Genomic DNA, 14,698 nt, shown 5'->3' with positions numbered 1-14,698 from the left:
GGGGAAATTACAAAATACAATCCAATGAGGAAATATTGTTCTTTATTGTGCTACAGACAGAGACAGGAGTTTCGTCCTTCATCTGAACTATGAAAACAGCATTAAAAACAAACATAAAACACAATTTAAAAAATGTAAAACAACCGCCTCGCGATCGATGAACCTTGAAGCCAAAGATCTTAATGTCGTTACAGTATTAAAATTCTAAAAACAATCTTTCTGCATTTCATTAAAAAAAAATGTTCATACTCATGAACCATATGGTATGGTGAAAAACAAAACCACATAAATGTGGTCCGACATGTCACAAAGCACAATTTGCATGTACAGTACATAACAAGTGAGTCCCATCATTTTTCATCCAATACGACGAGGAGACGAGACAACTGAGCTGGTCATCGACCCTGTAATGGAAGAGAGAAGTAGATGAGGAATATTTCACTATCACCTACACGTGTGTGTGTAATGGTTTGTTTACAGACGCACCTGTTGCTTCTTCATAATCTCATCTCGTGTTTTGAAGACCGGTGCGTCCTCCACCTCGATGCCTTCGGCCATTTCCTTCACTTTGTCCAGGAGCTCTGTGCTATACCTGCAAGTAATGTATAATAACCCACAATTATTCAGCGTCCTTAATTAATCTCTGATTAATATCATTTGGGCTCGTGCGCGGACCAGCAGGAGGCCTGCGAAGGCCCTCGTTATTTTTTTATCTTTACTATATGAAGATGAAGTGTAGTGAATAATGGGTAGAAAATAGATGAACTTTCATTTTTCAAGGAAAAATGCTAAACAATCCTGACTGCCAGCTTCTCTGGTGTGAAGATGTGTTATTGATCCACTAAAGGTTTGAACATTTTTGGACTTTTGATCGGACAAAACAGTCACTTTGCACTTCTAAAATTGTAATTCCTCAATGCTTTCTGACTTTTAGTTCAACCAAACTGTTAATTGGGGAAATATTGAAAGCAATCATTAGTTGCAAGCCTAAATCATTGTTTTCATCTTTTAAGTAAAACATTTGACAGTTGCATATAAGAAATAAAAAAAATTGCATCCTGTTATCCAATTCAACACACAATTTAATTTTACTCTGACGTTTTTTTTGTGTACTGTGGAAACCATGTACAAATGTTAGACTGACAACGTTTGACTAGGAAACATGTCCATCAGAGATCAGTGGCAATTAATTAAACAATAAAAAGATAATTTGCTTAAAATCATTTTGCTTTTTATGTCCCACAGACTTGAATTTAAAATGTTTTGTTTTTTTTAAATCACTGACTGAATAAAAACCAACTGCTGCAGCAGCATTCTTCACAGAGCCCTCTTGTTGTTTCGTTTTACGGACACAGGTGGCAGCAGTGAGCCCGTCATCTGATGAGCGCATGAGACGAAGAAGATTCCCGACACGGGAAATATGTTTGAACGAACAACGCACAGGTTGGTACGTTTCCCGAATACCAGAAGTACAATTCTTAACACGATGCTTCACTTTAAAAATGATAAACGACTCCGGCTGTGGAGAGTCACTAACGGGTTTAGAGAATATATATATATATACGGTAGAGTTACACAAATAAATCGAGAGCTAAGTCGTTAGCCAAACATTCTGCTGAGCTTTAACGGATGTGGAGAAGTCTTATATCCGCTTTGTTATGAAACAACAACAACAACAACAACAACAACAACACAAAGGCCCTGTCCGTTTGGGGACGGGACGGTCGTGAAACCAGGTTGTATTCATCACGCACCGACAGCCGAGGAAGACGTTGTTGGCCCAGACCATGGACAGAGCAAGCAGCTGGTCCAGCTGCTCGAGGTCGTACTCGCTCATGTTCCGGAGGATGAACTCCCTCCTGGGCAGCCAGTGTTTGTCGCTCTCCCAGTAGCCTCGGTGCGTTTCCACCTGGTCGGATACCGCTCGGTTCTGTTGAATAAAATCATCCACGTCCAGGGCAGACATCTTGCTCTTCTTGGAACAAGGCACCTTCCTGTCTTCGTCCTCTTTCAAAGCGGGTCCCGGAAGTTGTTTTTCTAGCGTTGCGTGTTTTGGACAGCGCCACCTAGTGTTAGCGGTGAGAACCATTGCAAAGACCCAAGCTGAAAGTGGTGAAAGTAAAACTAGCAACATCATACTATTGCAAAACTCCATTATTGCTAAAAGTTCTGCATTCAAAGGCTCATTCAAGTAATTTTATAATAATATTAATCAAATTTTAATAATATTACTCATTAATGTTACAGTGGCTGGAAGTGTTGCAAAACTTAAAGTAAACATTTCTGAATGTAGTGACACAATACCAACTTGAAAACAAACAATGAAACATGCAGCTGTTTTAGAAAATACTATAGGATGGAATATTCTTTATGCACAATCAGATTATATTTTTTCACTTTAATTAAATAAAATAAGATAATAATAATAAGACAATAAGATAATAATGAGACTTAAAGTACAGATGACAGTAGTTGTCTATGTTGTTAGTTATGTATGACTTAATAAGAAGGAAAAGTTGAGTAAAAAATTTGATAAATTATTTAAAAAGGTAAAAATTATATTTCTGATATCATTATGATAATAATGACAATAACTTAAACAAGACAAATCGCACACACACACACACACACACACACAAAACGAACACTTGCAAACAAGTTATGTGTCACTTTTCTGAAAAACAGAATTGAGATTCACAGCAGCTCGAAAGGAGCAGTAGGGACAGAGCCAAAGACTGAGCAGGTTCAAACAGCAGTCAGACATGCAAGGATTAAATAATGTCTGTGCAGATCCAGACAGGAGATTTTTTTTTAAATGTGCAACCCAGCAGGTTCGGTGAATGCTGAGAATGCTGACGAGATCTGATGACACCGTCTTACCTGTAGAAATATATGGGTGAACTGCAGATATAAATCTGTATTACATGTGTAAAAGTGTAAAAGTTACATGTTACAAAAATGTTTAAGCTTAGCAATGTTTCTCCAGGCTTCCAAAAAAATGATTTCATATCTGGGGGGATGGGTTTAACATCTTGCATGTTGATATTTCAGCCTCATCTTGTTTTCCCTTCAGTTCCAAACCTCGTAATTCTACACAGTGTCACTTTACTATAAGTCCTAAAAAATAAATTTTTCCCAACAGGCCATACTCTCCCGACGCTCATCACAGAGAAGCGAGACAAGGACAAACTCATGACGACGTCTGGCTTTTCCCTCTGCCCCACTATACGTGTACGTACTAACACACTGTGCACTAAGCAGCACATCATTACTCTAGACATAAACACACGTTGGGTGCACATGAGCATAAACTGTATGTACATAAATGAACAAACGCATTTGCTTCTTAACCTGTAACCTCTAACACTTAACAGCGCCGACGTTCAGCCAGTTTACAGTTTCTGTAAGAAGTACGGCCCCCTAAAATGTTATTGCCTCAGACATTTTTTCTCTGTTTTCTTTCCCCATGAGTCAAGACCCAGAAGGACGAGAAAACACACAAGTAGGCACTCATGAAAACGCACTTTCACCTCCTCTCAAATTCCCCCAGAAAACACACCAGCGGCTCTCCCCGAGTACGTTACATTTTGGTCAGCTTCCAAGTCATACAAGACGCCGCTTTATTGAGTGAACTAACCCATTAAGTTTATGGCCTCGCGCTCCCCCTCTCACTCAGCCCGAATTATACACTGATGCTGAAATAATACACTGCGTTCCAGCCAGCGCTGGCAGACCGCCGTTCTTGATGAGTCACCTAATGTATGCTTACTCAGGAGAAAACTATAATTGGAAAACACAGACAACAGGTAGCTGTTTCAAGCGAAAGTCCTGACAGACTGTTAATGAGAGAGGATTGAAGGTGCCACCCTGTAAAGTGTCTCTGGATTTCATGGTCCTTTGAGGAGATTCTTATTTGCTCTTTGAAAAGTGCACACCGCCTAAGTTCCCAAGATAAACAATTGTATCGCTGATATCCAAATGTCTTACATATTTGACGTCCACATGACAAGGCCACAACATCCACAGAGTCAGGGTGATTGGATGGGTTAACAAAATGATTTTGACACGAGACTGTTCACTTCTGCTCAATGGTTTCTTTTTGGGTTGAACATTATCTTTCCTAACAAAGTTGTAAATCATCTAATCAACAGGGGGTTAGGATAAAGGGGAAACAGGGGCACAGAATGAATGGACATTGTGCAGAATAAAAATAGTAAAACAAAAGTAAAAACAGATAAGTGCAGTCATGTGCACCGATACACACCCACACTGTAACACTGTTTACACAGCTGTCACGTGCACAAACCTGGAGGCAAACACAGAAGATAGATACGTATTTATAATCTATTGCCTTTTTTCCTAAATAAAAATGTAAACTTTATTTTCATTCCCTACAACTTGAAACCCCGTTTTTTAATAAAAAATTCGCAAATTGTATCATTATCCAAATAAACATACATCATGTCGTACTTACAGTTGTTTTGCCTGTTGATCCCGTTTCCTTCCTCTGCACCCACACTCACGGCAGATGACTGCAAACATTCGTCTCACTTTGAAAGGGACTGATTCTTGTTTTCATCAAAGAAACAAAACTCGAGCAAAACTAGGCTTCAGCTTTGAACATCAAAAACAATCAGGAGCGCAGCAAGAAATCAGACATTGTCAAAGACCGAGATTTCAAACCTGTGTTGCGTTATTTCACTACAGATGCTTATTATTTTTTAAATTGCTCAATAACAAATGTTAGCCTTTAGAATTTGCTTGCTTTTATGTAAATCTTAATGACAAATTATGAAGATTCTTTTCAGCTATTTTAGTGGCGAGCACTTGCACATAGGAAGTAATGAAGGAAAAGTCCCTCGTTATCCATCCAGGGACTGAGCATAACTTTATTTTTTTTAAATTGGGATATGTCACCAAATTAGAGGGGTATCTCCAAAACTTGTTAGACAAAACATTGCAGTTTCGAGCATCAAAAATAGGCATCACTTGACATTGCTTTGACTTTTATTACCCTACAATGGAAGGGTGCTTTCACATTTTAGGCTTGGGACCCAAAGTGATGAATGCAGTCCGTCAACCTGGGACTCAAACTAATTAAAAACGAGTGCTCTTGACTTGCAGGGGAGGCCGGGGCAGCAGGGCCTGCCAGCTATTTCAGGTCCTGAATCCTGGCCCATTGTTTCAAAAAATTGTGATGTACACACAACTAGTGACCTAGTTGCATTTGACACGGGTGTTGTGACCATGAAACAGATGGACGTACCCACTCGTTCGGTAGTCACCACCACACTCCTGCCTCCAAAGATGAATGCTGTCATGGCTGCATTCACATACTGATGTTATTTCTTGAGATGTGTGATTATGAAAATCAAGTAGTGATATGATGGTATGTGTGTACTGTGAGCGGTACCTGTGCTTGTTGGAGGGTTGATTTCAGCCAGCAAGTTAAACTTGTTGAAGACTTTAAGTCCTGCAAGTAATAAATGAAGAAAGAGAAGAAAAGAAAAAAAAAACACATTTGAAACTAATCGACTCGGACTGGAGATGAATCACACATTTTGTTTCTGTCCTCTTTGTGCAAGAGGACAAATACAAAATACACTCAGCTCTGCAACTGCCTCTTTATTTTAGATCCGATGTAAAGGAGGTACTGTACCAAGCGTTGAAATATCATGTTACTGTGCAAAAGGATTTAAGACGTATAAATTATACTTAATTGGTAATACCTTATGTTTTTTTTTTCTTTAGTTGGGCTAAAATCAAATTTGCTATGGAATGAATATTTGTGTCATTATAAATCTAGGCTGCGAGGCAGTTCATCACTGTAAGCAGCCAGGGGTTGGACAACTTTACAAAAGACCCTTTTCACGGCATATATTTTTGACTTATGGAAGCAGGAAAAGTCTGTTCAGTGACTCAGCATGTACATTACCTAAACCCTGGAGCTGGCTCGCCGAAATTAAGTACAGCCATCGTTAATGCTGTTACTTCTGCTTGTGCTTTGACACATGCATATTTATTGGCTTCATTTTGGTAGTACAGAACAGAAACGATAGATGAGGTGACATGAGATGTATTGATTATTCTGTCAATAAAGAGATTTCATTGATTTTGCTTCAGGTTTGGCACAGAAGATGTCATGTCAACATAAGGATCATACACACATTTTACACACTGTCTAGTATAATTCAGTTGAAATAAATCTTTTCTCCTTTAACTTCCCTTAACCGTAACTATCTGAGGCCTGTGGTGGCGTTGTCTTATACACTTCCTTTACCAGTGGCAGTTGACTCATCAGCTACCAAATGCTAATCTCTTTAAATCAACGTGTCTATAATGATTTAATGATGTGCTACCAGCATACAGCCCCACCCATCTGCTGCAGCCCCGCAGGATTAAACAAACTACAGCCACTATTTGACCCAGATCTACTCCCTAAACAAACAATGTGTGCATCTCATCAGCGCAGCTCATCAGCTCTAAATTGCATTAGTGCAGAGTAAAACGACCACGGAGAGGGTCACAGGCTGTTTCCTCGGGGGACACTTGCCTACCTGCATGATGTGGAGGGTACAGGACAAAGTGTGGGATGCTGCTGTTGCATTTGAATGTGTGCCATGTCCTTCACCGCCTCATTTCACTTTGTGCAAAACACCCCCAGCCCCCACCCATCCCTAGCATGATACAGCTGATATGAGCATTTGTGCACCTGATATCTTTGCCTGTGTGTGTGTGTGTGTGTGTGTGTGAGTAGTATTGTGTAAGTGTGTTACAAGTGGAATCGGCCTATTTGTCCATAGTCTCTGCAGCTTTGTGTATTAACCTGATCTTTTACTAGATACAGTACAAAACAAGTTGAGGGAAGATCATCTGCTGTCTGTCACTGCAGATACTTAATGAGACGGGAGCCTTTTTTTTGGGGTGAAAACTGAATTGTGCTCTGCAAACTTCAGACAACACAAGAGAGACCCGTATAGCTCTGCTTGATAAAGAGCAGAGGACAGTGATTTAGAGGCAGTGGATGCATGGCAGTAGATTATGCATTGATCAAACACCCTCATCCCTCTTAAATATAGATTTTAGAGAAATTGAAAAGGAAGGTAATTTACTTGCCAGCCATTTCCTTTGGAATCGCTGTGGGCAATTCAATCACCGTTGGAGAGATATTATCACTTACAGTAAAGTGGCAGGACGGGCCTTCAATTTTGAACTGAATCTCCGGCTGCCAATTATCGTGACACCAGTTAATGGTGATTCTTTAATATTGCCTTTGACAATACGTGGAGGGATTGCGACTGAAACTTGAAAATGAATTGCAAGTTATGGACCCAAAGATAATTCTTCCTTCATAAAGGAGTCGGATGTCTCAGTCACAGACATCCTTTTCTTTATTTGTAAAGGATGTTTAAAAAAACAACAAACATTGACCCAAATGTTGTACAGCTAAATTAGGGGAGGTACATAAAAAGATAAAACAATCAACCAAAGAGAATCCACAATAAAAACACTGAAAAAAGATCAAACCACATAAATAAAAGTCTTAAAAGCCAGAGGGTAAAAGGCGAGTTTTGAAGATGTAGGTGAGTTCCTGATGGGAACTTAAGGTCATTTATTTGATTTTGATTTTAGGGTGACTTTATTAAAAAAACAAAAACAACTTTGTACCTCTAACTGAAATTGCTCAAATGTACAGTTATAGTCCCTTTAGAAAAAACAACAACAACGAAAACTTGTGGAATCATATTTCCTGTTTGTGTCTTAAATTTGGATACATTTAAAGTTTAGGAACATCTAATGAAAAGGTTTCACTGTACCTGAGTCTTATCATGAAATAAACCCGTTCATCTCATTTGTTCATTTATTTATTTATTATTTATAATTTATATTATTTCCAGACTAATCACCATCCTCTCCGCGTGTCAGGTGGAGGCTCAGTCCCCGTCCCCTCCTCTCCGAGGCGCAGTCATCGTGCGCTCCTCGGGAGCAGGAAGTGCAGCTCGCGGTCACAGCGAATTGAAAGTACGCCATCAGTAAATATGGCGCCAAAAGAGTTTTCAAGCTGACGAGAAGAGCGGATTTTTTTCTTTCTTTCTGCGCGTTGTCTCATTTCGGATCTGTGTTCTCCTGGGGAGGGAGAGAGGGGAGAGGGGAGAGGGGGCAGGTCGCGAGGCAGGACCCGCCTGTGCGTTAGTGCGGGGGGGCCACGCGAGGCGCGCGGAGGCGAGCGGAGCTCCGCGATCTTCTCTGACTCATCGTTTGGAAATAAAGCATCCTTTTCTTTTTTTTCTTCTTCTTTTAACCCCTCCTCCTCCTCCTCCTCCTCCTCTCCGTCCGTCCCCTCCTCCCGCACCGCCGCTGGCACCGGGGAGGACAACACACTCGGGGTTTGACACACCACGTTTGGGGCTTCGCTTTTTTTTTTTTTTGCAAAATGCGACACGCTTCCCCCCGCGAGCGGTTGTGTGGTGCGCACGTCGCAGCCATCCTCCTCCGGCAGCTCCTCCGGCAGCAGAGGGTTGTTGTTGACCTGTGGAAGCTGTAAGTTTAGTCCGGCTGCCACTTTCTTCTCTCCACATTCTTTTTAAATTTAAAAAAAAAAAAATTTGGGATTTGCTCGTCGGTCTTCTTCACTGAGCGCGACGCGCTGTCAACGCGCAGCGCGACGGGCACGGCGACGGGGCAGGGACGGTCCTGTCACCCCGCGCTGCGAGCCGCCTGCCAGGGGGCACCGAGTGGGCAAACTACCGCTCCACTGTGAAACTACATGTGCCTGGCTCCGGCTGCGGCTCCCGGTCATCTCCTCACCTCTGGGACCGGCCAGCACCGAGGACGCCTCTGCACCCGCAGCTGACTGCGATCAAGGTGAACCAGATGCATTACATTGTCAAAAGAGGGCACTTGATGTACAGATGGATGGTTTGGAGAAGAGGAAAAAAAGAGGGAGAGAGTGCGAGTGTTGCAGGAGCGCCAGAAGTCCACTTTGCGGCCGCCGCTGGCGCTGCGGCGGCGGCGGCGCTAGGCTAGCGGCGGCGCCGCCGCCTGGCACGCACTTCTGCAGCGGGCTCGTCAGGCACCGGCAGCGGGCAGCGGGGCGCGAGCGGTGTCGCTGCCGCCCGCACGGTGCATGTTGTCGTCGGGGTGGTGGGGGGGGGCGATGGTGCGCTTCATGCGTTGCAACGATGACAGAGGCGAGTATCCCACACTGCGCACTGTGGCACAAGTGAACCGGGTGAAACTTGGCCGTGTTTGTGCGGCGAACGTTGCGCGAACGCGCCCCCGGTGGGAATAGAGTGTGCGAGCGGGCAGTTGGAGAGAGTCCGAGTGTGTGTGTGTGTGTGTGTGGGTGGGTGGGTGGGTGTGTGTTTGTGTGGAATTTTGTGTGTGTTTGTGTGTTTGCGCGTAATTGCAACAAATTACGCTCGTTTGCGGCAGCGTGGCGAGGAATGTGAGTTTATACTTGCAGGAGGAGGAGGTGAACGCAGGAACTGTACACGTGCGGGCAAGAGGACATGACATGAACTTGTATGTGGAGCCGAGCGGCAGGTCTGGTGTGTGTGTGTGTTCGTGTGTGTGCGCGCAGGGTGGTGGCGGTGGCACCGACGGTTCGCAGCTCCACTGGATGATTTGCTGCTTCCCTCACTTCTGCTTTTTCTGCAAAGGGAGGGAAAGAAAACCAGGGGGAGCAGCGGTGCTTTTAGGAAGGCTGAGCACGCAACCACACACACACACACACACACACACACACACACACACACACACACACACACACACACACACACACACACACACACACACATCAAGGAATTAGAGCAACTCCTCGCCGCCTCCTTCACCCGCTCCTCCTCCTCCCGCTGCTTCGTGCTGTGCAGATCTAGCTGGTTTTAGAAGAGAGGAGGGGGGAGTGGCTGTTGTTTACCTCATCTGAGCCAGGGCGCTATCTGTATCCACTTGGCTCGGGGTTGGATGAGTGTGGCTCCTTCATCCTTCCCAGGATGCAAAAAACAACACCACAAGGGTCTTGACATGTGGATGCAGGTGCTGATGGTGGGAGTCAGATGTGAGCAGGATTGATGGGGGTGTAAAGTGGGGCCGTTGTGCCCATCTAAAGAATGACACGTCTGCTTATTGGTGCTCAATGCAGTAATTGATGGAGAAATTTATCCAGATGAATTTCTTCAATATTCCTTTTTTTCCCCCTTCGTGTGGCACGTGTAAGGCTGAACTGGCTCAAGTCTTGAATCAATTAAGCTGGAATCATCTAGGGGGCTTGTTAAATGTTCCCGGTTGACACAGCACACCCTCAACACCCTCCCCTCTTACCACCATCACACACACACACACACACACACACACACACACTCACACACACACTCTCTCCCTCACAATCGTCATCATCCTCGTCATCACGCACAAGATTGACTCCTGCACACAAACCAACAACTTATCAGTGTGCCTCTTACTCACACCAAACACACATTTGAGTACAGATGCATTTGCCTCGCTTTTCAAACCCTCTCGCAAAAAACAATTATGGCACACACACACACACACACACACACACACACACACACACACACACACACACACACACACACACACACACACACACACACACACACACAATCCCTCCTCCCGCTGGGTATGAAACCGGAGATGAGTCATGGTGTGTGGGGGCATAACAACTCAGTCTCAATCCCTCTATCCCCCTCTCCATCTCTCATTTATTTCCTGATGCAGTGCTATCTCGTTTTCCCTCATTCTCAATATCTCTCTCTCTCTCTCACACATCAAGAATTGCCCCCCTCCCTCTCTCTTTCACCTCCCCTCCCTCAAGGCTCTCCGTTCTCCGCTCTTGCCTGGAGACAGTGGTTGTTTACAAGGCAAGTGTACAGGGATGAGAGCTGTTTTCATTTTGCATCCGTTCCTTTTTTTTTATGACAGCCCTGCAGCCAGTCATCCATGTTTCAGTCCCTCTTTCCCCATCCATCCCTTCATCTCATCCCGTGTTCCCTTTCTCCCTAACCCTTTATCAGTTAATCCATCCCTCCATCTCCCTCCTCATCCCCTCTCCATCAAGACTTTACTGTGATGTCTCTCATCATCTGGATAAATACCCAGACGGAATGAGCGCGCGGGTGTGTACCATACGTATCGACTCTCCCTGTATAGGTTGTCATATGAAACTCAAGCACACAGATCTTTCTGAGCCTCACATGTATACATATGTACACGTGTGTGTGTGGGCGGGGGGTTGAGTATAGCGTGTGTGAGTGTGTGTGTGTGTGTATTTGTGTCTGCTGCGTTAAGCGCTGAGCTCTGATTGGCTGGAAAAGGGGGTAAGGACCCCCACGTGGTGCGTTGTATCGCATTAGCACAGCTACGTAGGGAAGAGGAGGAGGGGTGTGTTCATGAATGGTCCACTGACGTCACATAAACTGTACGTTTACACACACACACACACACACACACACACACACACACACACTGCCAAAGAAGGCTGCAGGGCAAGTATGTGTGTGTGATTCAGAAATTCATGTCAGATAAGAAGGTTAGGATAGGAACCAACTGAGCTGAGGGATTTCTCTCTGTGTGTGCGTGTGTGCGTGTGTGCGTGTGTGCGTGCGTGCATGCGTGCGTGCGTGCAGCTGCCTGGAGGCGTGTTGGCTTGCTGCCATGTCACTAACTCTCTGATGTGCACTACCCTGCTCACTAACTAACTAACTTACCAGCAGATCTCCCACAAGGGTAATACTAGCTGACTACTAGCTTGTGTGTGCGTGTGTTTTTTTGCACTTAATTATCTTTATTAAAGGACCTTCAATAACTCTTACGACAATTACTATTACAGTACTATAATAGAACAAAAATTCATACATCAAATTAGATGTTTTTAAACTTTAAAAGAACTTTAATCTGTTAAGGAAATTTAACATCTATCAGTTCCAAAAACAGCTTTGCTGCAGAAATCCTGGAACATCAGCCCATGAAACATCACCAAATTGATATGATATTTGGTATATTTTAAGTGTTAATAAATTTACATTTGCTGTCATTTTGTCGGATCGTTTTGGTTTCCTCACGCCATAAAATCATGTGGTGGATTTAACGCATTCGCCCGTCTGTGTTGTGTCAACCCATGTTCTCAGCAGAACGGCATAGGGCGTAAATAGTGTGTTTGTGTTTGTGTGTCCGCGTGCTAACCTGCTGTTCAGTGGGCAAGAGATGTTGCACACTTAGGGAAGGGTGTGTGTGTGTGTGTGTGGCTGTGTGAGGGTGTGTTTTAATTTGAATTCCTGTCCCGCTGTGACTCAGCCCTGTTAGTTAACGATAATTGTAAAGTCTGCTCACCTGCAGCAAGAGAGTGCTGCACATATTTCAGAGAAAGATTTTCACGGGAGTAATTGCAGTGAGCGTCATTGCTTCTCCTGACTGAATAATCAGAGCAGTGAACCCTCTGGTGCAGCGCATAGTTCTTCAGATAAGATTAATTATCCTTTAAAAAGAAAGAAAAAAATCATAGTTCACCTTGAAGTCAATCAATATCATTTGAGTGTTAGAGAGAGGCGAGTGTGAATGTGGATTTTACATTTTCTGCCTCGGTGTGAGCATCTGCTGTGGGATACCTTTGGGAATGGAATATATTTGGTGATTCAGTGTTTTATCACTTTGTTAAATTGTTAAAAAATTTAAATAAATAATAACGGTGTAACACTGTTAAATAATGATAACGGTGGTAGGGGAGAAGTTTCCCACTCTGTTGCAGGAACATTTATTTAAGTGTATTATTATCCATTACGTACTGCCCCCTTTCTCTCTCTGCCTTCCTGCCAACTCCTACTCTTCTTCCAGGGTAGAGAAAAACAAAGTCTGAAATCTGTAAGCACAATGATGGACAGGCTGACAGATGCTGCCGGAGAGTTTCAGGACTGTGTGTGTTTGTGTGGAAAGAGAGAGCAAGTAAACAACAGACAGAAGCAGTATGTCCTCTTCTGTTTGGACATCTGGTGACCCAGTATGGAAATATGCTGCTGATTCACTGTGTCATCCTCAAAAATGTTATTTGTAGCTAGTATTTATTTAAAACCTTCAAGTCTACCAAAATAAGGGTGGGGATACATACTCTACATATTTTTCTAATATTGAAAATAGATTAAGACCTGGAAAGAGGAAACAAAGTTTTCATATGGAAACGGATAGTGTGGAAAGGAAAGAAAGAAGACGAAAGATGAAAACAAAAGCTGATGCGAGGTGCAGAGGGAGTAGGTGAAAGGTAGCAGATGAGAAAACAAGGAAGGTGAAAGCAGCAGGGACAGGATGGAGGAAGGGAGGAAGGTAGAGGAGAGGAGGAAATGTAGGGAGGGGTGGAGGAGGATAAACAGGGAGGTGGTAGTTGGGGTCGCTGGGAGTGAAGGACAGTGCGCTCATCCTCCATCTCTCTGTCCTCTTTCATCCCTCCTTCACTCCCTTCCAGGAGCTAATGAACTCCTGATGGCAGTGCGAATGGGAGCAATGGATCAATCCTCCCGTCTCTCCCTGTCTCCCCCCCCCGCCCTTTTTGTAGCCTCTCCTCCTGGCTGATTTGGCCGCGGGCCCCAGCCTCCTACTGGCTGCGAATCACCTCCTTCATTGTTTGTCAGCACATTTCAGGACAGGGAGCAGGAGGTTTAGTTAGAAAATTATTTGGACCTCAGCATCTTCCTCCTCCTATTTATTCATTTCTTCCTTCATTCTGTGTTGCGCTCTCTCATCCCTGCTCCCATGATGCAGCGGCAGCAGCAGGAGCGGTGGCAGCATCAATAAATATTGTGTTAATGTTCTGGTGGCTGGAGCCAGGAAGGTGATAAAGGAAAATCTACTTGATTTCTGTGGCTCGTTTGTTTGGCCCGACGCCTCTTAGGTTGGTGTGTCTCAGGAGGTATAGAGGTCGTCCACAAAACCGCATGGTCCGCCAGTCGGCATGCCGAAGTGTCCTTGGGCAAGACACCTAAATTGCCTTTGACGGCCGTTCTGGCAGTGTACGAATGTGACAGTAAAGGCGAGTGTGTGTGAATTGCTGAATGTGACTTACTACTACTGTGAAGTGCGTTGGGTCTTTGATAAGACGAGAAAGGCTCTATATAAATACAGTCCATTTACGGTTTGTATGTTTCCATTTTGTGTTTAGATCTACAGCATGTGTGTGTGACTAGGTTAGGAGTTTCAACCTTAAATCCTTCATGTGACCATGCTCGAAGGGCGCTATTTCAAACCGCCAAATCTAAACGCAGGCCTCCTGTCAACACGATCAGCTGCTTTCAGACGGGGCACTGAAGTCCGGACACTTTCCGGAGTTTGTGTCTGAAACGGCGATAGAGGAACTAGATGCACCAGTTTTTCCTCACAGGCCTTCGTATAAAAGAAAAAAGTCCATCATTTTATCGTCTCTAATGGTTTTCCACGTTCCCTCAGCGGTTCTTTAGCATTGTATAGTTTTCCTCATTTAAAACACACCGAAGCGAGCGGGGAGTTTTTAAAAAAAATGTTTCTGTGTTATTTCACACTTCACTTAGGGGGAAGCTTTGCTCCCCTGAGCAAACGCCAGACATTGATTCACTTTACAGTGACAACTGTCTTCTTTATTTGACGTGAGGAGCAAGCTTCCTCCCATCCAGCGGATCCCTGCGGGGTGTTCAGTGGGGGGAGGGTTGATGGGAAT

At 44.0% G+C, this 14,698-nt stretch overlaps 2 protein-coding genes across 3 annotated transcripts in view; one reads left to right on the top strand and one right to left on the bottom strand.

Annotated features, from left to right (window-relative positions):
• Positions 1-25: 25 nt before the first annotated feature.
• On the bottom strand, positions 26-2,104 carry cdkn2aipnl (CDKN2A interacting protein N-terminal like). The gene is made up of 3 exons (XM_035624734.2): positions 1,755-2,104; positions 487-592; positions 26-404 (listed from the first exon to the last, which is right to left on the bottom strand). The coding sequence occupies exons 1-3, from the start codon at positions 2,087-2,089 to the stop codon at positions 396-398; spliced, it is 450 nt and encodes a 149-aa protein (XP_035480627.2). The 5' UTR covers positions 2,090-2,104; the 3' UTR covers positions 26-395.
• Positions 1,397-14,698, top strand: part of jade2 (jade family PHD finger 2) — a 156,931-nt gene continuing 143,629 nt past the window's right edge. The window contains exons 1-2 of one of the 2 annotated variants that reach the window (XM_035624728.2): positions 1,397-1,443; positions 3,143-3,231. In XM_035624728.2, coding sequence (XP_035480621.1) covers positions 3,193-3,231 — 39 coding nt within the window. In that variant the 5' untranslated portion in view covers positions 1,397-1,443; positions 3,143-3,192. Of the gene's footprint in view, positions 1,444-3,142; positions 3,232-8,151; positions 8,866-14,698 lie in introns of those variants that run through there. The other variant, XM_047330483.1, reaches the window with a different exon arrangement.

Source organism: Scophthalmus maximus, chromosome 2 (assembly GCF_022379125.1).
Source record: "Scophthalmus maximus strain ysfricsl-2021 chromosome 2, ASM2237912v1, whole genome shotgun sequence".
Classification (NCBI taxonomy): domain Eukaryota; kingdom Metazoa; phylum Chordata; class Actinopteri; order Pleuronectiformes; family Scophthalmidae; genus Scophthalmus; species Scophthalmus maximus.
Note: the sequence above shows the minus strand (reverse complement) of the source record. Positions and strands in the feature narration are given on the sequence as shown.